This window comes from Anguilla anguilla, chromosome 2 (genome assembly GCF_013347855.1).
Source record: "Anguilla anguilla isolate fAngAng1 chromosome 2, fAngAng1.pri, whole genome shotgun sequence".
NCBI classification, from domain to species: Eukaryota; Metazoa; Chordata; class Actinopteri; order Anguilliformes; family Anguillidae; genus Anguilla; species Anguilla anguilla.
The window spans coordinates 21,094,201-21,121,566 of record NC_049202.1 but is presented as its reverse complement, the minus strand read 5'-3'; the positions used below and the strand labels follow the sequence as shown (position 1 = coordinate 21,121,566).

The 27,366-nt window shown below is 43.3% G+C and overlaps 1 protein-coding gene and 1 long non-coding RNA gene across 3 annotated transcripts; both read left to right on the top strand.

Moving 5' to 3' along the window:
• The first annotated feature begins 240 nt into the window (after window positions 1–240).
• On the top strand, window positions 241–14,397 carry asb3 (ankyrin repeat and SOCS box containing 3). 2 transcript variants are annotated; one of them, XM_035405943.1, is made up of 10 exons: window positions 241–346; window positions 1,867–2,090; window positions 2,578–2,748; window positions 3,212–3,324; window positions 6,228–6,360; window positions 7,148–7,325; window positions 8,846–9,052; window positions 11,460–11,726; window positions 12,462–12,595; window positions 13,905–14,397. In XM_035405943.1, the coding sequence occupies exons 2-10, from the start codon at window positions 1,895–1,897 to the stop codon at window positions 14,117–14,119; spliced, it is 1,614 nt and encodes a 537-aa protein (XP_035261834.1). In that variant the 5' UTR covers window positions 241–346; window positions 1,867–1,894; the 3' UTR covers window positions 14,120–14,397. The 2 variants fall into 2 exon arrangements, with proteins under 2 accessions (XP_035261834.1, XP_035261835.1); XM_035405944.1 differs by lacking the exon at window positions 241–346 and adding an exon at window positions 1,645–1,665.
• Window positions 14,398–20,445: 6,048 nt separating this feature from the next.
• On the top strand, window positions 20,446–22,991 carry LOC118221161. Its single transcript, XR_004764063.1, has 2 exons — window positions 20,446–21,007; window positions 22,207–22,991. It is a non-coding gene; the product is annotated as an uncharacterized LOC118221161 (long non-coding RNA).
• The last annotated feature ends 4,375 nt before the right edge of the window (window positions 22,992–27,366 follow it).

Here is a 27,366-nt window from a genome sequence, read left to right as displayed (position 1 = left end):
TTTATTCAGATAGAAATGTTGATTCATACATTTTCATCGCAAGTATTCTCTTCAGACTTGTTTCTTTAAATTTTTAAAATTTAATTAAATATTTGACAGGAAATTTAACCCTGTGCTTTGCCTTTTATTATTTTTTTTCTGTGTTTATTATTGAGGATGAAAGCGTTGTGGACTCAAATACCCAGAGTTCCTATTTATTTTTTGACTGACAGGTTATATAACCAATAGCAGAAGAGTCAAAACAGACAGGAACTGCAAAGCCGAGCAAACAGACGGAGATGAGAACTTCCCGTGTCGAGGATTCACGATCTAACGAGTCAACGTGAATTACACCTGGAAAGTTAAGGTACTATTTTCACTATAATACTTGTTAATAATTGTACCACCTTTTTGCAAGCCATGCATAAACATGCATTCTTGAAGCTAACAGCACACGCGGTATTTCCTATAGCTAAATTCATAGTTTGTAAAATAAAATGTAAAAAATCTTCTTTGGTATAGTAGCTAGCTGGTCAGTGGTACGGTTTTTTGGAGATATGAGACAGTAATTCTGCATGTCTAACCACCACGGATTTTTATGTCAAACTCTGAGAATGTAATGTCAGTGATCCGGAGCCATGGGGGCTTTGGCAGTGTAACCGGGAACTGGAGTAATCTGGTCCTGGAGTGCCTCAGGTCTTGGTAGTTTTTTGTTGTTACCAAGCACTTGATTGATCATTTCAACCAGTCCACTGTTAAGTTCTGCTCTTCTGGTTTGTTTTAAAATGGAGAAAATAACAACAGGGTCTGTAGCTCTGCAGGAGCACTGCAGCCTGTTCAATAACGTTCAAAAGATGCACACATTTCTCACTCCTTACTGCAGAGATGACAAACTCCAGTCCTGAGGGGCCATAATGTCTGCAGTTTTCTTTCCAGTTAGCAGACAATTTAGGACTTGGAAACAAGTTGTATGGAGTATTAAGCTGAATCAGTGAATTAATCATTCAAATGTTGAAAGACCAAAAAACCCAGCAGGCATAATAGCCTTGTAGGAATAGTTTGTGATCCCATTAATACTGATTTCAACCTCCAAGTCCAGGCCTTCAAATAATTTGTTGCCCTGGATGTGCCACCAACCTCCTTTAGCTCATCCTGAATGTTGCTGCTCAGATTGACTGCAGCTGCAGCATCTCTCACTCTGTTCATCCTTATGTCCACTACTTCAAAAGTTGACTTTGGAGCCAACTGAAAATCTGCTGCAATACTTCTCTCATTTTCGGGCTTGTCTCTGTTTCTGCCCATGTGGTCAGTGCAGTAGTACTTTCACTCTTGGCTTGTCTTGGTAAATGGTAAATGGACTGCATTTATATAGCGCTTTTATCCAAAGCGCTTTTATCCAAAGCGCTTTACAATGATGCCTCTCATTCGCCAGAGCAGTTAGGGGTTAGGTGTCTTGTTCAAGGACACTTCGACATGCCCAGGGCGGGGTTTGAACCGGCAACCCTCCGACTGCCAGACAATCGGTCTTACCTCCTGAGCTATGTCGCCCCACAGTTGTTGCCTTTGCTATGTGACTTGAACTTGATCGTGTGTTCATTATTTTCATTAAATTTAATTGTTTTTCTCAACACTTTCTGTTTACTGCTACAGTTCTCTCCTTCAGTGCGAATCTCAGAGTCTTCCTGGGTGAGAATGCAAACTGAAACAAGCAAAGGGACCATTTGCCCTTTTATCTTGTAATTCTGTCCATTACTGTATGTGTACGAGGGGGAATAGTTCTCGGGCCCTTTGTACAGTAAATAGCTCAGTGGGTACTGCAGTTGATCTGCGCAGCACAATCTCTGGGACCTACTTCAACATCCGCGTTTGAATTTTGTTCTGACGCAGGTGACGCAGCCTCTGTAAAGACGAGGAGATGGATTTCTCGGAGTGTTATCAGCACACGTGTTCCGCCGTTGCCTTGGCGGCGCGGGAGGGGAACCACAGTCTCGTGAGCAAGCTGATCCAGAAGGGCTACAGCGCGGACGTCAGCGATAACCGCGGGTGGAACCCGCTCCACGAGGCCGCCTTTCGCGGCTCTTACGAGTGCGTGCGCACACTGATTAAAGCGGGTAAGGAACCAGCAGAGGGTTCTCTGGCCTACATCCAGCGTCCCCTACTGTAGCTCTGGAGAGCTGGTTTTTATTGTTACTCCTAGCTTTGTCAGCACCTAATAAATCTACTAAAGCGGTTGATTACACTGTTCACTCACTTAATTTCTTGGGTCTAAATTGGTTGCTTATTTTTGCTGTCAAAACAAAAATGAGCAAACCCTGTAGCTCTACCAGACCAGGGCTGGGGACTGCTATCGTATATCAAGTGACGTTTTTTTATATCCACAATTTATTGTGTTAAATAGAAGAGACATTATGCTTTGTCTGTTAGGGAAAAAATCTAACCAACAGAGGGTTTGTGGTATAGGAAAGCGAGAGACTGCATTTAAGTGCTGTAAGAAAAGAACCTCCCTGGTGCCATAGGAGACACTACACCGTGAGCAGGTGGAAGGGTTTTTAACGCCACCGGCACCGCGGTCCCCTCCCCCCCCCCCCCCCCCTTTAGCAAGCTCCAGCCGCCGACGGCGGGACTACGTCAACTCCCCTGCGCACGATTCGACGACTCCTCTCCTACTGGCGGCTCAGAAGGGCCACGCCCGAGTGGCGAAGGTCCTCCTGCGAGCCGGCGCCGATGCCAACCGCGCCACCGACGACGACACCAGCCCACTCTTCGCAGGTAAGGGCGGACGGAGGCTGGCGTCTCTAGACATTTGGGTTTTCACAGCGACAACTGTTAAAATTCAAAAACGGGGTTCGATTTTCCTCCCGAGAAAAGTATTGGTTTAATTAGTGAGAAATAAGGGTGATTATAATCCTTGGATACCGTGGGTCATCTTAACCGGTGGGACATCTTGTCCTGTGGATTTAGTTATGATGATAATGAGGATGAGGATTATTATTTTCAATATGATTAATTAGTATTATTGCCATTTATTTTTTTAAATTATTATTATTATTATTATTATTATTATTGGCATAGCAGACAATTTCTTATGGTGGGCCACACAGTTGATGTTTACTCCTTATTTGATGTTTGCTGATATATGCGCATCTTGCACGAGATGCAGCCCCTCAGCTGGACTGATACCCACAGTCTGTTTGTCCGTTTGTCTGACTGCCTGTCCGTCTGTGTTGAGCAGCGGTGTCCGGCGGCCACATGGAGGTGGTGGAGCTGTTGGCCCGTAACGGGGCGGAGGTCGACCGAGCGCACTCCGTGTCCAGGTGGAGCTGTCTGCACCAAGCTGCGTTTAAGGTGCGTCCAGCACCCGCCTCTGCCTCCACCTCCCCGCCCACCTCCAGTCAGCTATGCCCGCTGCTGCTGCCTCCACATCCTTCTCCACCCACTATTACCAAGTGTGTTCACACTTCCTGCTACAGCTCCTCCACCTGTTCAGTACTAGACTAAAGGGGGCAGCATACTCAAAAACGAAACAGAACTTTTTGTTTCAAACAACTAATTTCAAAATAGAGACGAACAAAAAGACGCAGTGTTTTGAGTTTGTATGGTGCGGTGCGTGCAAGTCCCCAGCGCAAGCAATTCGCAAGCAGTTTGCAAACAGACCACCAGTCTGCAGCTGGTCCATCTGAATATCACATGGCTTCTTTCTTATCTTTATTTGGTTAGCTTTCTGTCAAAATTATTTCTTTGTTAGTTTGGTTAACAAATTAGGTAAAACTTTACTCGATTAAAATTTTTGCATTCTTAGTTCGTGTATCCGATCTAGACCCGACCGTTGTTGTCGTGGACATTACTAGGACACTTTCGAGATGAATGCTTTTGAACAAAGAGTTGCCGAAGTCATGCGTGGATATTGTCATGTTTATGATCACTCGCGCGGAGATTTTAAAGGCAAAGAAATGCGCTCAATTTCCTGGCACAAAATTCCCATGAAGTCGCGTGTCAGTGATCAAAGCAACTTGAAAAAACTTACACGGCAAGTTTGTGTCCCCTCCCCTCCCCAACCCCAGGGGTGTGGAGTGATGGAAAATGAAGAATATGGAGTTTGTATTGAATATACTGACAACTGCGGCTAGATGTCAGCCGGTACTTTTTTTTTTTTTTTAAACAGTTCGAATGTCACTTGGAGTATATGGCCTACTTAATTTTCTCCGTTGTTGTGACTTAAGATGCTGCAGCTTTACTTAATAAAAGTGGCGTAGAGTTACCACTAGATGTAGCTGTTTATGCATCTCCGCGACATCTCTTTGGATTCTTTTTAATGCAGTATTTCCAGAAGACAGTAGGCCTACACAGTACACGGCTTTGCACAGAGAAATGTTGACCGCTGGGGTTGAAACATGTTGTTGTACCTATGGAAATGGCCGCAGTCAATATAAATCATCTGCGGTAATTTAAAAGATTTTAAAGATTTTAAAAGTAATTACATTCCATCTCTCTTTTGATAAGTCTGCATCTCTCTTATATCTCTTATGTTTTCATTGGTATTAGTGCAGCTGCCATGAAAGTCTGAGAATGATTGACAGTGTCAGATTTTTTTTTAAGACTGTATTCAGTGATAGAAACCCTCTGTTGAATAAACATTTTGATTTAATAATGATTAAAGAAATAACTTGTTGTGAAGTCCCGTTTCTTAGACCCACGTGTTAAATCGGCACTTTGCGAACCGAATCCATGGCCAGTGGATTGCAGGTTCTAACTCAGTTGGGTGCCTGGCTGTTGACTCCTTGATCAAGGCGTAGGCTTAAGCTGGACGGCTTTATTTGGCTGGCTGCTTCTGACAGACATCGTGCGCGATGAAAGATCCGTCAGGTGTGGGCGGAACCCGAGGAGGCTTGTCGGCGAGTGCGTTTTCCGTCCTGAGCGGCGGGTTTCGTTTCCCCGCTTTGATGCCGCGCGAGCGAGGCAGACGGCGGCGCTCCTCCCGCTGGGAGCGGCGCGCGTTTGGCGGGTCGGCGGAGAGCGAGCGGCGGCGGCGTCTGAAGGCCTGACAGGTTGAGCGGATTGCGCGGGGCCTGCGCTAATGCTCGCGGCGGCGCGTTAGCGCTAATCTGCTGACTGTCAGCCTGCTTTACAACTGCGGTGGGAAGACCAGGCTGCACATCAGGGATGGCTGCTGCTGCTGTCTCAACTCTAAATCAGTCAAACTATATTACATACTACTAGTACTACTACTACTACTGTTACCACTATTACTGCTACTGCTACTACTAATACTATCACTAGAATTAGTACTAGTATTACTACTACTACTACTAATGCTACTACTACTGCTGTTAACAACACTACTGCTACGACTACTACTAATACTATTGCTATTACTATTACTAGTATTACTAATACTATTGCTACTGCTGCTATTACTATTACTACTGCTACTATTACTACTACTACTGTGACTTAATATTTATACTACTACAAGTAATAATAATAATAACAATAATAATATTTGTAGTTGTGTTTAATGTAGTCAAATTGCACTTCATTAGTCAATTAAAAATAATAAGCATAATAACAATGTGAATAAGTAATAATTAGTGTATGTTTATTTAGCATTTGTAATAATAATAATAATAAGAAGAAGAAGAAGATATTTTTCCTGAAAAAACAAACTGACTGTGTATAATGTTATGTTTACAGTCTTCTTAAACTGTCTGGCTGGACAGCACTGTAGACCCTGCCCAATCATGGAGTTTCACCCATAATCTGAGATTATTACTACTAAAAACTAGGCCACCTGAATCTCCCTCAATTTATTGAGAATTACTATTACAGCGACTTCTAACCCCTTTCATTTCCTTCTTTTTTATGCCATTGTACTTCTTGTTTGTCTGAATTTATATTTAATTGAGTTGCAGTTTTTGGCGAGAAGCATCACACGCACACATTCTCTTAAATTATGTCTTGCATTTCATCTCCCGAGCCAAATCAATGAGACATTGGGTCGTTATACAACAAGCGGTCATAAAACACGTTCGCCGCCTCAACATTATCGTGTCTATTCCTGTGTCCTGGCAATTAGATATTTATACAATATTTAGTTTACAGTCCCGCTTTTTCTTGTTGTTTTTTTGTTTGTTTCCTCCCCTCCCACCCGCCACCTGCCTCGTATCTCGGTGTGTCAGGCTAGCGTGACTCACCATCCGTCCTGTCCTCCGCGTTATTTATACTCCCCTCTTTGCTGCTCGTTCCGTCAGGGCCACGCCGAGATCGTGCGGTTGCTGGCGGGCGTGGCTCGCGCGAACGCCGTCGACGACTTTGAGATCACGCCTCTGTTCGTGGCGGCGCAGTACGGACAGAGGCGGTGTCTGGAGATCCTGGCCGACGCAGGTAAACGGGAACGCCGATGCCGCGACGCCGGTGACGCGGCACCCGTTCTCTCGCTGTGCTGTGTCCTGTAGCAGTGTTCGGTATTTGCTGTGTTGTGTAGTGGTGTGGGGTGTGTCGTGTAGCGGTGTTCGGTATTCGCTGTGTTGTGTAGCGGTGTGGGGTGTGTTGTGTAGCGGTGTTCGGTATTTGCTGTGTTGTGTAGTGGTGTGGGGTTTCAGCTGTGTTGTCTAGTGGTGTAAGGTGTGTTGGGGTGTGGGGTGTTGGCTGTTTTGTGTAGTGGTGTGAGGTGTTGGCTCTGTTTTGTAGCAGTGTGGGGTATTTGCTGTGTTGCATATAGGTGTGGGGTGTGTTGTGTAGCAGCATGGGGTATTTTCTGTGTTATGTAGTGGTGTGGGGTGTGTTGGGGTGTGCGGTGTTGGCTGTGTTGTGTAGCGGCGTTGGGTGTTGGGGTGCTGTGGAGTGGTGTGTGTTGGGGTGTGCGCTGTCGGGTGGGTGTGTTGTGTAGCGGTGTGGGGTGTTTTCTGTGTTGTGTAGCGGTGTGGGGTGTGTTGTGTAGCGGCGTGAGGTGTGTTGTGTAGCACTGAGGGGTGTCGGCTGTGTTTTGTAGCGGCTTGGGGTGTTGTGGAGTGGGGTGTGTTGTGTGGCAGTGTGGGGTGTCGGCTGTGTTGTGTAGCGGTGTGGGGTGTGTTGTGTGGCGGTGTGGGGTGTTTGCTGTGTTGTGTAGCGGTGTGGGGTGTTGGCACTGCGGTTTATCTTCACAACGTGACTGCCCCCGTGCCCTCCACAGGGGCGAACGTGAACTGCCAGTCACACGACCTGGCCACGCCCATGCTGATCGCATCACAGGAGGGACACCTGAACTGCATGGAGGCACTGCTGGACCGGGGTGCCGACCCGAACCTCTACTGCAACGAGGAGAAGTGGCAGCTTCCTGTCCACGCCGCCGCCGAGTTCGGCCATGTCAGGTACCCCCCACCCCCCAGAACCTGAAGCCGCAGTCTAAAGTTACCCCTCAGGCCCACAAACCCTCAGTTTAGCAGTCAACCAACCAATCAATCAATCAATCAATCTGTAAAAGGGACACGCCTCTCCCCAACACTAAGACTTTTTCAAAACCAAAGCTGTCGATGTGTGTCAGTGCTAGACTGCTCAAAATAGCCATCAAACTCTCGCCCTTTGGCGAAAGAGAAACAGACTGTAATGCAAGCAAAAAAAAAGGACCAGATACAGAATCCTAAAATCCACTGCTCACCACCTGCGCCCATCCGATGAAACAGCAGGAGGTAGTACTTCTGCTTTTAGACATCCTGGACTGCGAAGTGCTACATCGCACGCGGAAATGCCAAAAGTATGAGTCATGTCCTTCGCTGCAAAGTGAGAGCACTTACTGAGGACTTTCAGTAAGCATTAAGGTAAACGCACAAAAAAAGTTAAATATTGGTGAAGCTGCTAGCCTAACCTTTAACAGCCAATTGCATGACTAGTTTTTCACAAGACATTTGGGAATGTAATGGTAACGTAGGCGGGTGTTACTGTAGCATGCAGCGTATCTATTATCATAACAGTTTGGTAGCCCAATAAAGATGCACTCCATATGTGGTCATCAAAGTATGAGTGCTCCACTAGCAAATGTTTTAAGTTCAAACCACGAACAGATTAATTTCTATACAAAAAAATATACTGAAACATAATGTTATATCAGTTATGTTCATAAACTATACTGTACAAAAAGAACAAACAGGATAGGAAGATGTCGCAAGTAAATGCAACAGATTATAAGAAAATAACTAAATACTTCAGTATGTCTGGTAAATGAGACGGATAAATGATCTTAGGTAGATTTTATGGTAGAAAAGCCATTTGATAAACAAAACTGCCAAATGCTCATTGGTCACAGATTCGCAAAAGCTTATCAGCTGCACACTTCTTTGCGCTAAATGCAAAAATTGCGAAAAGTTGCTTCATGAATATTCAAAAATGGTTGTGAGCTAGGACAATGCCAATGGCACTGCATGTTCTCTAAATTCCCCCTTCATTAGTATCCATTAACTTCAACATGAACTTAAACTCCTCAGTCCTGGAACCTAAGAAAAGTAGAGAAAGAAAGTAGAGAGGAAAGCAGGAATTCAGGATATGGCCAACTGGTTACCATAGAGTATCTGTGGTAAGATCTTTCTTTGACTGGATCCAGAGATATTCAGCTCTGTATTAGCATTGAATGGTCTGTCTCCCTACCATAGAAATTAAAAACATTTCAATGTGGCCCACCTTGGTTCTGTGCTATAAAATGGCACGGGAGACATCTGTTGCCGTCTGGAACCTGCTGTCTTTAGGAGGCAGGGAGGACAGGAGTGCAGGAGCTGGCCATCTGGTTAGTCTGTCAAATCTGTGATCTGACTTAATCAGCGGTGTGAAGGGCATGCGGTTGGCTCCGCCCCCCGAGCTCTCCCGGGCTACTGACAACCCTGCCGGCGTCTTCCGACAGGGTCCTGGAGCGGTTGCTGGCGGTGACGGACCGCGTGTGCGACCGCGGCGCGGGGAAGGTCAGCCCGGTGTACTCTGCGGTCCTGAGGGGGCAGGCGGAGACTCTGCGGGTTTTACTGAGGGAGGGGTACAGCCCTGATGCCCAGGAGTGCCCTGCCTACGGATATTCCTCCCCACTGGCTGCAGCACTCTGCACCTCTGCTATGAGGTACTGTGTGTGCGTGTGCGTGCGTGCGTGCATGCGTGTGTGCGTGCGAGTGTGTGCGCGCGCGTGTGTGTATGTGTGAGTGAGGGAGGAAGGGAGCGAGCCAAGAGAGTACATGTATGCAAGCGTGTGTGCACGTGAATGTATGTGCGACATACATGTAACCGATGTAAGCATGTGTGTCTGTGCGTACATGCATGTATGGGCGTGCCGGTCTGTGTCAGTACATGTGTGTACACGTGCGTGTGTGCACGTGTGCGTGAGTGTGTGTATGAGCAAGAGTTTATAACGTCTGTCTATCTTAGCCTAGCCTGTTCCTGTGTGTGAAGGAACGCGTGAAATGCATTGTTCATCACACCACAGTCCAACACCTCTCCTCCCAGGCGGTGTGTATTTGTGTGTGTGTTTAGCTTGTCGTGTCCCCTGTATTTGCCCAAATTCCTTTGTTGTGCCCAAAGCGCACAAAGCCTAACGGAGGATCCAGCAGTTTTTACAGACGCCGTAATCTGATCACTCCAAGTAGTGCTGAATACAGACCATAATTAACTGGACCCAGTGCTTAAAGCACTCACGCGGAACGGGCTTCTTCTGAAAGGGGGTCTGTTGGGACAGTGGCGGGCACCCCTTGTTTTTACATCAACTGCAGTATTAATAACTTAACCGTTTAGCAGGCCCCCTTTTTCCTGGATGAGTTGCTCGGCTCAGTTGAAGCAGTTATAGCCTTGTAAATTATGGTTATAGGTATGGTTAAATATTAGAGCGATATACAGTATATATAGCATTAGAGCGCTATATAGTTATAGTAAATGGTCTTGCACCTGAATAGCCTAGCGCCCCGCGCCGCCATCTTCTGCTCCGCTCCGCTACCTGGGCGCACTTGCATATCGATTCCATGGGCATTGACCGCGGGGTCGGAATCCTCCAGCCGCGGGTGGCGGCAAGGAGACACCGAGCGTCTTCATTTCCGCGGCGGTTAGACCGGAAGATCTGGCCTAGCAATTCCGTTTCTGTGGCCGGGACAGCGGAGCGGGAATCCTCCTCGGCTCGGGAGACATTTTGACTCTTGGGAGTTACGCCGATGCCGGCTATTTCCACGCCATCTGGTCGGCGTACTTTGCGTGGAGGATTCGTGGTGGTGTGTCGGAGACGGCAGAGATCGGCGGTAATGAACGAGCCGGGCAACGGCAGAAAGGCAGCGTCCGACCGGATCCCTGAGCCCGCACTGCTCCGGAACCAGTATTTTTCAATTCAGTTCAGTTCAGTTCAATTCAATTCAATTCTGTTCAATTCTATTTTATTTGTATTGCACTTTTTACAGAGAGCTGTCACAAAGACACCTTACAGAGTAGCAAGGCAAGAGACAGAGCAAAAAGAGCAAACCGTGCAAACACCAGGCCTGAACCCCCAAATAGCAAGCACAAAACTCCCTGTGGGGAGAAAAACCTTAAATGGTGGCGAGAAGAAATCTCAGGGAGGAACCCGGCTATAGAGTGTGGGAGCCCATCCTCCACTGGTCAGCCTGGTGTAAAGTAGCAGATAGCAAAGGACAGGGGAGTGACCACTTGGTGGCAGTGTGGACACTGCAGGGAGAGATGGAGAATTTGGCAGGCAGGGGGCAGAAGAACAACAGGAAAAGAAGGAGATGTGCTCATCATTTTCTTTCCACCTTCATTCTGGGTATGTGCACACAGGTACACACAGTCCACATGACACACATGCACACGCGCTCTCCGTTTGGTGGGAACCTCAGTGATGAAAGCGGCTCGACTTGCCGCCGTTTCACGAGGAGCAGCGTCAGAGGTTACGTCGGCATGGAACTCTGAAGTCTGACCGTGGTCGGAAATGGATTGTGACTTCCCTGAGTTTGCTGGAGGTGCAAAGCTAAACTGAGGAGCAACTAAAAATCAATTGGCTGCTAATTGCAGTCCTGTGTGTGAACACAATTTTATTGAGAACAAACTGTCAAGGGCTTGTGTCTGTTAATGCAAGCTGTTCTGGCTATACATAGTGGCCCAGCGTCTTATTGACGCTTTGAATAGTAGGTTTTTTTGGGAATGTTTTTTTCAAAATTGTAAGTCAGTGTTCTAGAACACCATTGCTTTCAATTACCTGCAGTGATTGTTAAATTCAGCATTACAATGTTCAGTTAAGATCATTCTAATCACATATTTCTAATCACATATATCTCATTAACAGAAGTTAATGTTCTTGAAGGCTGAGTATCTGAGTCATGGTGGTTATTTCTGTGGGAAACCCTGAAAAGTGCCAAACTCTCAGTGCTGTACATGTGTGGGGCATGCCTCAACAAGCTGTAACTTGGCAGATGGCAAACCTGCCATCCCAATATCTGTACATGTACATGCACATACGCGCTGACTCATCGGTCCATTTCTTGTTCTGCCTGTGTTAGCGTGGAGATCCGAGGCCGTGTCCCGGGGCTGGTGAGGGCACTGCTGGGGGCCGGGGCGCGGGTGGACGGCGGCCTGTACGCCAGGTGTCTGGAGCAGGACCTCCCCTACCTGCTGGAGCCCCTCCTGGAGCGGGGGGGTGTGCCCGTGGGGGAGCACCTGGCCGAGCTGGTCCGGACCGGCCTGGCTCGCCTCCACGCCGCCGACGTCTGGCTCCCGCCGCTGCTGAGGGCCGGCCTGGACCCCGCGGCGTTCCTGCGGGACGCCTTGTGAGTCGTGTGTGTGTGTGCGTGTGTGTGTGTGTGTGTGTGTGTGTGCGTGCCTGTGTGCGTGTGTGTGTGCGTGCCTGTGTGCGTGCCTGTGTGCGTGTGTGCGTGTGTGTGTGTGTGCGTGTGTGTGTGCGTTTGTGTGTGCATGCGTGTGTGCGTGCGTGTGTGCGTGTGTCCACTGGCCAATTACAGTGCTGTGAAAAAGTATCCTGATTTCCCTCACTCACTGCCTCCTCGCCCTCTCTCCCTCCTTTTCCTTTCCCTTTCCCAAGCTTTTTTCCCCTCTCTCTTCCTGTGAGCCTTGTGAGTACTAGTGCGTGTTGTCAGATTGTGTGTGTGTGTGTGTGTGTGTGTGTGTGTTGGACAACTGATTTTAGAAAGGAATTGTGAGTCTTAACTTGTCACCCTGTGACCTTAGAGCTATATGTCTGTTGCAGTGCATTGCATACTATTTGGAAGTGTACTCTTTGAGTAACTTCCAAAATGGAGTACATACCGTGTATGTGCATTCAAAAGCTTAACGCAAGCTACAATACCTAGAGCAATGGCTAGTTAACATAAAAAGATAACTAACAGCCCAAAATGAAGTGCTAGAATCAGCTATGCTGTAATTATCAGAGCCTCTCTTCTAACGTTTTACTCCCTCTCCTACTTTCTCTTTCTCCCACTCCTTTTGTCCCTCCCTCTTCTTTTCCCCCTGTTGTTCTCTCTCTCTCTCTCCTCCTCTCTCCTCAGCTTTGAGAAAGCCAGGAGCGATGTCCTTTGTTTCTTTCTGGAGTTCACTAATTGGAAGATGCTGCCCCCATCTTTAAGGCTCATTCTGTCCCATCGCCAGGCGGAGTCCACCTGGAATCAACAGCAGCAGTTTGGTGAGGACAACACACACACACACACGCACACACGCACACGCACACGCTCACACACACACAGACACACACACGCACACACATACTGACTCATAAACCGGCACGCTCACACATACTGACTCACAAACCGGCACGCTCACACATGCACATTCTCACAGACATGCACGTCAGACCTGCCAACCTGCACGCATTTTGTGTACCAACCACGCAATTCTTGGTCAAAATACGCAGGTACGAAATGCCAGCTGAAACTACGCAACAAAAAAAATAAAATAAAATATATATATTATTGTAATTTAATTACGGAAAACAACCAGTTAATACAAAACAATACCGTACATTTATTCGGTATTTAAACTACATCCCTCGGATTGAACCAGATGCTACGACCTTGTGCTTGTGGTTCTGTAACCCCTCCCCGACCCACTCAACATCCACTGATACGCAGCGGTACTTTATTATCCACCGAGGCGTAACGCTGCATTGCTGAGGTAAAATGGGAAGTGGGGAGTAATAATCAAGCACAAAAATGTGACCGTAATGTTAACATAAAAGGGTAAAACATGTTCGGTAACTTTACGAGATGATGCATTTCAAGGGGTATATCCTAATGAGATAAATTTGTGTATATAGTTAGCCGTAGTAGTAGCTCGCATGCGATTTAGCCTCGTTACGAGACGTGTGAATAACTGATGGATAATTTAGCTGCAGTAACTCAAACGCTACGTAGACTTCCTGTTCAAACTTTGAATTGCGCACGCTCTGTTGGAGCAAAGTGACCATTGCAAAGGTGTTTGACTATTGACTGCTAACGTAGCAAATAATTAATTATAATGAAATATTAATCATGAAAAAATTGTTTTAAACAGGTGTGCTCAAACTTTTGACTTGAAAGTATATCATAATATAGCCCAGTGCAGTGCAAGTGATATTTCAGAATCAGGCCAAATTATACAATTTTGCCTGATCACTTTAACAGTCAAAACTAGAATTATGAATAAAGGCTTGCCTGTGCGTGCAAAGCGAAGTGTTGCGAAAGCATGTGAACTAAGCCTTACACTGACTATTGTGGTACTCAAAATATTTCCCTAAGGTTGGCAGGTCTGGCACGTTCACTCATACATTCACGTACTGAGATCCATGCATGTTGACGTGCACACACACGCATGCAAGCATTCGCACATTTTACAACCACTCACTCCTTCAAACGACCGCACGCCACAGAATGAAATCAGGACCCCGCGTGACGTCGTACACACGTCCACCGCGTCGCCGCGCCGCGCGTTTCTCACAAGCTGCCGTGCTTTCGCAGACTCCCCGCCGTCTCTGTGCCACCTGTGCCGTCTGGCGGTAAGGGGCGTGGTCGGAAGCGAGGCGCTGGCCCGGGGCGTCTTGGCGAGGCGGCTTCCCGTGCCCCCTCTCCTGCAGGACTACCTGCGTTTCGCCGACGCCTTCGCTCCCCGCCATCTCCCAAAGCAGCGCCCCCCCGGAGAGAGAGAGTACCTGGGATACGACGGTCCGGAATGACACCCCTCTCCGACTGGGAAAACCGCCACCTACCTGGAATAACAACTACACGCTTCCGGAATCACTTCAGAATAACCCCTACACGGAGGACAAGGGCTCCCACACACTGGAGTTGAACCCCCCCCCCCCCCTCCCCTGGGTGAAATTACACCTCGGGGCTGTCAAAAGTCTTGCTTGAGTTCCTGTCCTGTCCTGTCAGTGTTCCCATTCACATTTGTCTTACAAGCACTGTGTTGCAATTTTTTATGTGAATAAATACTTTGAGGATTCGTTTTGTACCCGTGCAATTGTGTCGTATATATTTCCCATAATTATGATGTTTATGATTGGCCCAGACAGTTTTTGTGTTCAACAAAGGATATTTTAGATTCTTCAAAGTATTTTGGTACTCTGGCCCCTATACCAGAATGGCTGGTATAGGGGCATCAATGGGCTTATGTTATGTTAAAGCAAGAAAATACATTTTAAGTTACTCCAGTGCAGTTTATAGAGTATTGTGCCTTCAAGTAGGCAGTATACTTCGTAAGAAGTAGAATTTTATGAGCAAAAAGACGTAATGAGAACAAACTGAAGAACAAAAAGACGCGGTGTTGTGTATTTGTACGGTGCAGTGTGCGACGGCCTCCAGGGAGAACTTTTAGAAAATTTCTTTCTTTTTCTCCGACCTCTCCCTCTCAGGTCCAAATATCACATGGTTAGTTACGTCACGGTTGAGAGTTTAGAGGGCAGACTTCACATGATAAAATAAAATACAAAAATGATGTATTTTCAATGAAAAAAAAAAACACTTTTTTCAGTGTTGCACACCTCTGGAATTTTATGTCACAGAACTTCATACTTTGTCGCACAGTGTTGATTGGACAGCCAAATGGAACACCGAAATTCATTGTCATGGATGCGTCATTATTTTTCGGTTTATCTGAGTGACAGACCGACTTCTTTTTCCATTTGTATCCTTAAATTAAAAAAAAAAAATTAGATATAAAATATATTCCTCCCCTGTTGCTTGGTAAATTCACTGGGTGCTGCAATGCTTTCACAGATGTAAACATCAGCAGTTTGGCATCTCATTAGCACATACTACAGAACACTCTCCACAGCCCTTTGCCGAAACGTCGTGCGACACTTTCATTTTTGTTGCACGACACTTGTCAAAATACGACAAGGATTATACGAAGAAGTACAAATCAGGCTTAAGAGCGCTGCAATCAAGGAAAGAAATGGCAGGACTTCCTTTATCAGCAGTACTACACTGGGAAAAAAATATACTTTGGCCCTGTAAATCTAACCAAGACCATTTTTTTTTCATTTCTCCAAGAAAATATTATTTACCTGCTTTTACTTAGATGTGTCACCCTTTATTTTACCTGTTATTTGTATTTTTTGTAGGTTCTGTCTTCAAATCAAGTAAATTTGATCCATAATACCCAGTAGCATTTACAGTATTTACATGTGTTACGGTTGCTCTCAAGCCCCCCGCAAACATAAGCGATGCCGACACCAAGGTTTCCCAAAATAACCAATAACTTTATTTAAATACATATAAGGAATACTAAAATAGCGGCAAAACACCAGATAAAATCAAGACCCGGCCGTGGTCGAGAGGTGAGGAGAAAAAACTCCCATCTCCTGAGAAGCTGACTCCAGGCTTCTTAAAAGGGCACCACCACAGGTGCTCACAATTAACTTTAACAAGACACACGCGTGTCCAAACGGCCAGCGCCCCCACCTGAGGCGGAGGGACGTAACAACATGTCTTTATTCCAGAGTTCCACCCACTTTCCTAGAGTTCTGTGTAGTGCAGCAGGAGTGTGTGTGAACCTGCAAAATAAATGGTCAGTTAGGCCTACACTTACGGTAGTAAGAGGTTGTGATACAGTAGTACATTGTGTTTAGCAACAGGCTTCATGGAGGAGATTGCCATGTGTGGATATGACTTTCCTTGCATTGCACTAATTGAAGGTCTCTTTCTCGCTCTTAAAACAGTGTTTTGTCTTTGAAGAGAAAGTAACATGTTAAGGAAGTCAGATACCAAACTGTAACTGGAAATTTTATAAAAATGAGCCTGCACCAGATGGTGTAAAACGGCTTATATTGTGTATTTTAAAATTATGTTGGCTTTACATAATTTAGTTAAGTATCACTTACTAAATACAACATAGTCAGTGTTCATTTAAAGTGACAATGATAAAGCAAACTTTACTTATTGGCTCTGAATGTTAAGGTTTACAAATAAGTAAGTTTAATATTTAGCAAGTTGAATTTACTCAAATTTACTACAAATTGTAAGTAAATTTTGCACATCATTTTTTTCAGTTTACATGTAGAGAGAAGCAAATGAGTGCAACAAATCAAAAGGCCTTAATTGGTTTATTTTCTATCTGTTGGAGCTCCTCATCTGTAAATTCAGATTCAAATTAATAAGGTTTGTCAATTCAGCGGAAACTTCTGCTTCATAGTTAAACATAATCATAGTTTCAGTTTAATATAATTTATTAGTAGCTTGTTTGTTGTTATGCATGCAACACAGGCAGAGTGGTATAACACATGCAATCCATTAACCAGGCACCTGCATCTAAACTATGCCTCTCGATTCCTTGACCTTTGGAGTGAAGGGTTTTCACTGCTTTTGAACTGAGAAGGATGGGAGGAGGAGCACAAAGTAAAAAGGGATTTTTATGTGTGTCATTGTGAATAAACACTATAAAATTAATGTGCTTATTATGACATCTACTTCAAGTCTATCTCGAGTGTGTATCCAATCAAAAACACACTAAAAGTGAATATTTTAAAACTCCAGAAAGTGACTTATTCATTCATGCCTGATTGGCCATAGTGGTGACAGGCACATTTTTCTTGTTGCGGCTGCAGGGATGTATGAAATGTTGAGTTCTTACTCCCCAGGAAAATCCTTGTAAAGTTGAAAAATAACAACATGACTTGAAAGGTCTTGTAAATTAGCCCACACGAATGAATGCCTTCATGTTCATCTTGAAAAGCTGCATATATTTATTTCCAATAAATAAATTCTTTGAAATTTGAATCTGAGCTGAAATAGCTGATCCTTGGGAAAGCATTCATTTTTAAATAAATTGAGGCTAACTATATCGTTACCAGTAGGCCTACTTGCAAAACGCTATTGTGCATTATGTATATGCACATGGGGAAGTGAAACCTTAAAAGCCCTTGAACAATCCTTGGGTTGGTATAGATAAGCATGGGAACACCGCTGTGACCTAGCAGGAGACCACCGGGCAAAAAAACACGTCAGACCTTCTGGTAGCCATTTCTGCTTTGTAGACAGTTTTGAGCGATGGCTACATTTACACCGCCTGGTAAAAGTGACCTAATTCCGATTAATTTCTCAGATGTGGCACAGATCTGATATATACTATGAACGCGTAAACAAGGAAAGAGCACATGGAATCGGACATTTTCATATCCGTTTTGGGCCAAAGTCGTATGTGGAAATAATATTAAATCCGATATGAATCGTATATCTGCCAATGCGCCTGTCATCTAAACGCACATAACCCCTATCAGAATTTCTCGGTAATTGCACATCATTAAAAATGCGATATTCGCTTACTTTTTTGCATTTGGATGCGTAACGTAGCCTATATCACATGCGCAAACACTCTGTTGGAAGAAGTTAAACTGAGGGCGAAGGCTCAGTCCAGTGGCGAATACCGTATGTGGGTCGTATAGTCAGTATAGTCCAAGATACAGGGCATTTTCATTGCGGACCTTAGACGGTTCGGAATGAAGCAGCTTGACTTATATCGATAATTTCTCTCTCGTTTTGTGTCCATCTATGGCGATAAGGCCCCGGCGACGTGGTTCTTTACTGTCGTATTGGTAACCAAACCCTTGTCTACTGGAGTTCCCCCAGCTTGTCGAGGAATTAATAGCTGGAGCGGAAATACCAGAACCGGGAATGTTTTTACGTGACGTATGAATACCTGTTCAATGTGAGCATTTGGCATATTCCGTCATCTCCCGTGAAGAACAGATAACCTTAAATCGCCACGCTTACTTGGCACGCTTATTTATTACCCGTGACTTTTGCGCTGGAGAGAGGGCAGGGAGTGTGAGAACAGGTCATGCCTCAATTTGCAGCTCTAATAACACTGCGCAGTACAGAACAAGCTAATACAAGACTCAGTAATATTGTCCCCAGCAAAACCATCCGATACAAATAATTGTTCTAAACGGTTTCACAAATGTAAACTTTTTAGCTAATAATGTGCCATATCAGATTTTAAAAAAGGACACAACCAGTCATGTTTGTTTAATATCTGTAAGGTAAGATTATCTCAGTTAGTGGCTACACACAAGTTCAAGGGGTGTAGGATTCCCAGTGCTTCTGATATATTTACTCAACAGTTTTGTGGGTAACAATGTCTTGCAAGATCCAGAGTGTATCATACTTATTTCAGTTGGGGGTGGGCGGGAGAATGATAAAGATAGAAAAACAGAGAAAAATACCATCCATTTCTCTACCTCTTTCGAAAGTAGCTGTTCCTTAATAAAACCAACACCAAAACCAGATTGTTTTATTAAAACCAATCAGATTGTTCCCTTCTGACCATTCACTCTTGATAGCAGACTGATCACTGTATCAGTAGAGTGAGAATAATTAATGTAAAATGGCTTTGAGAAATTAACCTTTAGCATCAAAATATATAGCATGCGAGCCATTTTAAATGATAGTAGAAGATGAGGCAAAAGGAATTGTTTTTAAAATCTGGTAGATCGGTTAAAAGGTAAAAAGGTCCTTTGAGAGATTTTCTACGTCATCATACCTTGGAGAAGAAGTCAAACTTAAATTCAGACAGGCCAAAGGTACATTACTGAATGTCCCAAACTGTCATTTGTGTTCACTTTTGCAGCCAACATGGGAGGGTGACAATACTTCTCAGTAAATACAGCTAGCTATCAGCTGAATGTCTTTAACTTAAATCTAGAAGAACTGCTTTTGGTTACCTTTGTGAACAATGTTTTGTCTTCTCTTTCTCTTTTTTTAAAATGTGCCTTCCTTTGAGAGCTCTGGCCTTTGGATATAGGAAAAAAGCTACCAAAAAGCAGAGTGTTTACTGTTCTGACAAGGAATGCTGGCAGCCACATCAATATTAATGAAGTAGGAAATGCTGGAATTCATAACAACCAGAAAAGAAGCAGTTGAGTCTGTTAAAGTGCTCCATTATAACACTTCTTGATTTCTCCAATTGTAGGGTAGCCAAACTGGGAATGTTTGCATCTTTCAGCTCCCCTGAAGCAGTGCATTGTAGGTAATGCGTACCTTTAGAGAAGCATGCTGTTGGGATTATTCAAAGAATCAAAATTGTTTTTGGCAATATGTGGTGTTGCTGTTCTTGCATATTCATAAACCCATATCATTGTTCCAGGTTTACAGCCTTCTTCTGATCAATACATCTCTTAAAAACAAATGAGTTGCCTCGATAATGAATGTGCTCATGAATGTTCATTTAAGAATTGTGGCTATAGGTTTGTTATGTCCAATTAAATCCAGCTCTAGATTGTGCAGTTTTTGTAGAAACCAAAAGGTTACTTTGAGAATTAACTTCAGTGATTTCTGAGCAAGGCATTGCATTGTGAGCTCAGACTAGAAGCTGAGAAAGTCAATTGTAAAATAAAATAGTGGGAAAAAATACTAACAGTTAAAATATAATGCTGAATGATCTGCTAATTTGTGACCAACTGTCAGCAGAACGCCCATTAAAATGTAAAAACAAACAAGCAAGAAGTATTATGAGAATTTTTTTCTGTAAGAGAAGCCATTGATTTCATGCCAATACTTTTCAAGGTCGTTTTTAATTGAAATTCTTTGTAAATAAATGTATTCCTGATTATTTATTTATTCGCAAGTCACAGTTAAACTATCAGCCTTCATTTTATTCTCAACCCAGTACTTTACACTTTTTTCTAAGTATCGAAATATAGAAGAAAAAAACTATAAAATGTGGCACTTTGCCATCAGATATCTGCCGCTCGTTAATGTTTCCTTTTATCAACAAATCAGCATCAAAGCAACACCAAATTCAGTGATCAGAAAATCAGAACTATCCTTTTAAAGAAAGTGTATTAATATTCACACTATTTGGTTAATACTGCACAGAAAAGAACAGAAAGCATTTTAAAACTTAAATCTCACAGCAGCTGTATACAGACCAGGAGAAAGAAAACTCCTGTATCAGTCATCGATTCAATCTATACCCTCCAGGACCACGGGCGAGCAGTCTTAGTACAGGCCCTCCAGGAGGTGGGTTGAGAGCTCAATGATAGTGATTTCACAACCACAAGCCACCATTCTGTTCCATGACGCACTTTGATAGACTGGCTTTTCAGGTTTATTTTTTACAGGGTGTGTGCTTTACAGTAAACAGTACGAGTGAGAATTAAATGAGGGGAATAGGAATCCCAGATTTAAGAGTTGTTTTCAGACAGGTGTGAGAGAGCCTGCAAATGAGGCCGAAAGATTTTTTGCGGCGAACGAGCTGCTGTTCTGTGTGTTTTGACATCTTCAAGGACCCTCTTGTCCTGGCATGCAGCCACAGCTTCTGTAGCATTTGTGCACAGGAATTATGGGGAAAGAAGAGCTCTCAGGAGTGTCCTCTCTGCAAGAGAAAGTCCTCTCTTTTAAATCCTCCTGTCTTCATGCTTTTAAATAACACAGTGGAGTCCTGCCTGAAGCGGAAGATTGAGAGTGGATCTGAAAAGAAGAATGGAGAACGTCGCTGTCCTCATGAAGATAAACTCCTGTTTTTTAAGCAGGAAGCCCAGGAGCCTCTCTGTCATGTTTCAGACTTCAAAAAACACAGAAACTGCCAGGTCCGTCCAGCGGAGGAGACTGCTCTGGAAATGAAGGTATTCCATTTCAACCATCAGCTTTAAATGGTTTCACATTCTCAGGGCAAACAATGTAATATGAGTAATATGTAAGATGTACACTGTATGACCAAAGGTATCCGGACACCCCATGGCCTGAGCCGGTTTTTCGTGGTTTGGGCTAGGTCCCTTACTTCCAGTGACAGAAAATCTTAATCCTACAGCATACAGTCAAATTCTAGACAATTCTGTGCTTCCCCAACATTTTGTCATATTTTAGCATGACAATATCCTCGGGCACACAGCGAGAAATGGTTTTGTTGAGAACGGTGTGGAAGAACTTTACTGGCCTTCGCAAAGCCCTAACCTCAATCCCATACAATATCTTTGGGATCAGTTGGAAAGCCAACTTGCGAGTCAGGCCCAATTGCCCAATCAGTGCCTGACCTCACTAATGCTCTTCTGGATGAATGGAAACAAATCTGCTCCAACATCTAGTATAAAGCCTTCTCGGAAGAGTGGTGGTTGTTATAGCAGCAATGGGTGGACTGACTCCATCTTAATGCCCATAATTTTGGATGAGATGTTGGATGTCAGGTGTCCACATACTTTTGGCTATGTAGTGTATAAGAGTATCTGCTAAATGCCTAACAGTAAATGTAAATGTATGGCCTAAAATTGTAAGCAAAGAACAGTGAGAATCATGAGTACCAGGACGTACTGGAAAAAGAAAAATATTACGAGCCACCTTGGTATAAAAAAATCTGCTTTTATGTAATGGTGGGCTATCGTCCTATCATTTTTATTATGTTTGGATGGTGAATGATATGTCTCCCAATATTTTGTGTTAATATGGATAATAAACAAAGTAATCATAAATAATAAACTAAGTTCGCAAGAAGGTGAGAATAGAGACTGTACAGTGCTCTCAACTGATTGGTACCTTTGAAAAAGATAAGCAAAAATCCATGCAAAATAAACCACCCAGGTAATGAGCTATATTTTGTTTTTAACATTTCAACCACAAAATGCCCTCCAGTTCTCTTCATGAAATGGCTTCCTTTAACACTGTGTGAGCTTGAATCTCACGTTTCGGAAATTGGCACATCTTCGTCTACTATCCGGAATTGATAGCAGAGTTTAATTAATATGATTAATATGATCTGACATTCCAAATTAGGGGAAAAAGAGGGAAAAGTAACAAAAGCACAAATGTTTAATTTTGTATTTGTGTCCAGCCCACAGGGAGGCAGATAAACGCAGCTGTTCAGACGTTCTAACAGTTCCTGTGAGATGAAGAGGAGGCCAGACTAGCTGCATGGAGGAAAAGAAGCAAAAGAACCAAATAATGTTGTGCCCTGACTTTGCCATATAAGACAAATCCACAATTATAGAAAGGACATCTCCTTAAATCAAGCTTATTAGTGGACATTTTTCAGTGCAAACAAAACAAAAAATGATAAATCCCAATTGTTACAGAACAGCGGATTGTAGCACTTCATTTTGGGCTGTTAATTTTTTTTATGTTAACTAGCTTTCTTTCTAGGTATTGCCTTTGAATGCACAGACAGTATGTCCTCCATTTTGGAAGTTACTCTTAAGAGAGAGAGAGAGAGAGACGCCATTCTCTATATATTTTGCATTATAAAATGTTTTTTTTATTAGCAGTGACAATATGTATTTTCTGTGAAAATGTTCTTTTTTTAAGGATAAAATGCTAATCTTGTGTTGACACATCTTATACATTTTGTAAATCCACATGTCCATCGGATGTAACCCCTCGAGGGGCAAAATAAGGTCAAATGAATTTCTATAAGTGCTCATAGTAAATAATCGAACTAAATATAAAGGCTGTTTGGCTATTCTTGTATGAATACCTAAAACCTGTGGTGATGAAAATGAATACATTCAGAAATGTATGAATTATTGCCTAAAATATAAAAATGTTGACAACTGATCTTGTATGAATGTAGTTTCTGAATGCCATTGACATGACTGCAAAATAAAATTACATTTAACTCCAGCCAATGATGCCATAACTGTTGAAATATTCAATTATACCTAATTGTTTACTTTTAATTATAAATAATACCCTTGGAAATATGATGAAAGGAAATGTGTCAGTTTGTCAGAGCTGTCTACTGGTTTACCACGTGATTACTGACGATGTTGGCTAATTAGCTATTTACAAAATAAGCTAGTGAGCACTGCTTTTTACACTCACATGCAGAAACCAACCTGACAGCATGTTCCCTCTGATGGAGTGGAATAGTCATTGAGAGCCAGCTGTTGTGCGGGTCGGATGAAGTTCGACTGGCAGTTTCTGTCCTGTACTAATCTCTGTCTGCAGTAAATGCTGTCTGTAATACATGCTGTCAAGCACACTACAAACCCAGCAGCAGCAGCGCAATCTACTCAACTGAACTGATCTGTTGGTGTTGGTTGGTTGGGGTTGGGGGCTTCATTGGAGTCCTGGGGGAAGACTGAATGTGGTCTGTGTTAAGAATTATATTTGAATGCTGAATGCCTGTAGCCAAGATGATGGATTCCACTGATATCTTTCTTCATTCAGTTTTGGATTTTCACACAAATGGAACCCTTGCCATCACACTCAGACTTGTCCTGTCGTCAAAATATGTTTAATATGTTTATTATAATAGTCATAGAATATAGAAAACAACAACGGGGAAAACTTTCATGAATAGTACTAAATCTTATCAGCATATTATAATGAACAAAGCTGAATAATAAAAACATGAAACAAACAGAATAGGCCTGGGCCCGGTTTCAAGAAGCTGGATTACAGAGTTAGCTAGATAACTGCCCTGAGCAACACTTAGATATTGTTTCTGCATTAACAAAACAGTAACAAAACAGAGAGACCAAAACCCTTGAGAGTATCTTCCTTTAAAAGGCCTGATTTTTATCCCCTTTCCAAATACCCAGACATGCCCTTATGTTTATTCCATCCAGGTTCTGAAGCATCCACTCTGCACAGGTGTGCCTTTCTAATGAGATGGCTGTGCTGGGAGACGGGCGGCACATGCTACTGTTGGAGCGCCTCTCCTGTTTGACCAGATTCCAAGTGCATTAAAGGGACCTGTTCATTAATTTACTGTGATTACGAAGTGATGATATATAACTCAAAACCTGGCAGTTTTAAACAATAACACCCTTGTTTAATGTTTGGCTCGCTGAATACCGAACACGAGTGCATCAACAGTTAAAACAACTCACTTATCCAACGTAAAATATACAGACAAGTCACAAATTAAAGGAAAGACCAACATAAAGTGTCTTAGTTGGGCCACCACAAGCTCCCAGAACAGCTTCAATGTACCTTGGCATAGATTCAAGTCTCTGGAACTTTACTGGAGGGATGGAACACCATTCTTCCAAAAGATATTCCCTCATTTGGTGTTTTGATGATGGCAGTGGAGGTTGCTGTCTAACACCCCGGTACAAAATCTCCTACAGGTCTTCACTTGGGTTGAGATCTGGTGACTGTGAAGGCCATAGCAAATGATTCATATAATTTTCATACACATCAAACCATTCAGTTATACCTCATGCCCCGTGGATGGGGGCATTGTCATCCTGGAAGGGACCACTCCCATCAGGATAGAAATGTTTCATCATAGGATAAAGTCTGTATATGTAGTGAGCTCCATAATATTTGGGACACATCCTTGATTTTGCTCTGGACTCCACTATTTAGATTTGTAATCAAACAGTTCTCACATGCAAATTCTCAGCTTTCATTTAAAGGGATTTTATTTCAGTATTTTTTTAAGCCCCATTTCGGGGCACCAAAATGCCTATTATGTAATGGACATGTTAATGAAATGTAAATGAAAGTAGTTATGTTTAGTACCTTGTTGTATATTCTTTGCATGCAAATGTCTGCTTGAAGTGTATGACCCATTGACATCACCAGTTTCTGAATATCTTTTCTGGTGATGCTCTGCTATCAGCAGTTGTACCATCAGTGAAGACCAATATCTGGGCAGCCATACATGCCCTAACTTTAACACACACACACACACACACATATATATATATATATATATATATATATATACACTGCCCGGCCAAAAAGAAAGTTGCACACTCAAATATTTTGTTAGACCGCCTTTAGCTTTGATTACGGCGCGCATTCGTCGTGGCATTGTTTGGACAACCTTATGCAACGTCACAACATTTATTTCCGTCCAGAATTGCATTAATTTTTGGCCGAGATGTTGTATTGACAACGGGAGAGTTGAACCACTCCGTAAAGTCTCCAGCACATCCTAAAGACTTTCAATGGGGTTAAGGTCAGGACTCTGGTGGCCAATTCATGTGTGAAAATGATTCCTCATGCTCCCAGAACCACTCGTTCACAATTTGAGCCCGATGAATCTTGGCATTGTCATCCTGGAATATGCATGTGCCGTCAGGGAAGAAAAAATCAATTGATGGGATAACCTGGTCATTCAGTATATTCAGGTACTCAGCTGACTTCATTTTATTGCTGAATAATAGCCTAGACCTGACCAATTTAAGCAACCCCAGATCATAACACTGCCTCCAGAGGCTGTACAGTGGGCACTGTCCAAAAAAATCCAAACAGTGACTTTATTTTTGCCCAGGCAGTATATATATATATATATATATATTATTTTTGGTCTGCACACTTGCCATCACACTTATATAATTGAATCTTAGATTCATCTGTCCACAAGACCCTTTTCAAAGAACTCTGCGGTCTCTTTTTTGGTACTTCCTTGCAAACTGTAACCTGGACATCCTGTTTTTATGGCTAACTAGTGGTTTGCATCTTGCAGTTTAGCCTCTGTAGTTCTGTTCATGAAGTCTTCTGCAGATATTAGTCACTGACAAATCCACACCTGCCTCCTGAAAATGTTTCTGAGCTGTTGCACAGCTGTTTGGGGATTTTTATTCATTATGGTGAGAATTCTTCGGCCATAAACTGTAGGTCTTCCTGGGCTTTGTGATTTCTGAGCTCACCACTGCACTCTTTCTTCTTAATGATGTTGCAAACACTTGATTTTGGTAATCCTAAGGTTTGTCTCTGACTGCTTTTTCTTATTTCTCAGTCTCATAATGGCTTCGTTGACATTCACTGGCACAGCTCTGGTCCTCATGTTGACAAACAACAATAACTGACAAAGCCAATCAAAAGGCTAGAATTGAAACTGGATACTGAAAGCTCTCATACAGTAAGGAAGTAATTGATCACACCTGACTAATCAAAAACACTGTGATACCATTTTTCCAAAATGTGACTCCCTGAAAACTATTTATAAAAAGTGCTACTTTCTACTTTGTGAAACCAAAGTGTATAAAAATGCCCTTAAATAAAATTTGAGAAAGAACGCTTTAAACACATTTTTTAAATAAAAAATCTAAAATTGTCGAGTACAGAGCCAAATGAAGAAAAAAATGTCCTTGTCTTAAACATTAAGGGTCACTGTATACAGTATATTGTGTAGTAGTCTGTAAGTATTTGGGCAGTGACAGAATTGTTGCTTTTTTGGTTGTGTACTCCAGGACTGGAAATAAAACAAGAATGCGAGGTTAAAGTACAGGCTGTCAGCTTTCATTTGAGGGCACTGTTCCGTCAATGTACAGTATTACAGTGTCTGCGAATTATGTAGGATTTTAGTAATCATTGTTTATAAGCAAAGTAATTTACCTCAATAGTTCAAATAAGGGTCAATCTGTGACCCTGACTCAGTCTGTGGGCTGTCTTCTCCAGTTTATTTATCCTTTAATGACTCTACATAGTCATAATTCTCCTCTGTGTCACATCTGACACTGACTCTCCAGAATTTTCACCAGCCAAGAGCTGGTGTCTGTTTTCTATTTTCATATTCACTGTGCGTCTGCCTCTCCTGCAGCAGGTGCCGCTGGCCTGCTAATGAGAAACTGCCGGCCAGGCAGCTTGCAGGGCAGCTTGCTGGGCAGTGCCCCATCCCTTTCCCCCACCTCCTGGAACAAGCCTGGGTACAGACAGGTATGCGTGGAAGCAGCTGCTGTACATCTGACTATGGAACAGCGAGTGGGTCCCTCAACTCTGTGCTGCTGCACACCAGCCTTAATGGTCAGTGTCTGGCTGGTCTCGCTCGACCTTACACACTGAGGTCAGCTCTCTCACACTAAAGTTTCACTTACTGCTGAATGGATTACAGACCCCTTTTTTCATTGAGGAGAGCCCTCTTGCTCTAATGGGATGCTCTGTGTCAGCTCTCCAAATGCCCTGTGGATCCCCAAAAGTAGGGGAGACAAAACGAGCTGGTGTATTGCAGAGGGGCAAACTGACCAGAGATTTCCTACTGCCCTGTTCTCTGATTGGCCCAATGCTCTGTAGTCAGGCTATTCCATCCTGTTCTCTG

Excerpts from the sequence above, each read along its gene's own strand:
- asb3 (XM_035405943.1), top strand. The coding sequence starts at position 1,895 with ATGGATTTCTCGGAGTGTTATCAGCACACGTGTTCCGCCGTTGCCTTG. Across the intron at positions 7,326-8,845 it reads GCCGAGTTCGGCCATGTCAG|GGTCCTGGAGCGGTTGCTGG; the intron begins GTACCCCCCACC and ends GTCTTCCGACAG. Across the intron at positions 12,596-13,904 it reads GAATCAACAGCAGCAGTTTG|ACTCCCCGCCGTCTCTGTGC; the intron begins GTGAGGACAACA and ends GTGCTTTCGCAG.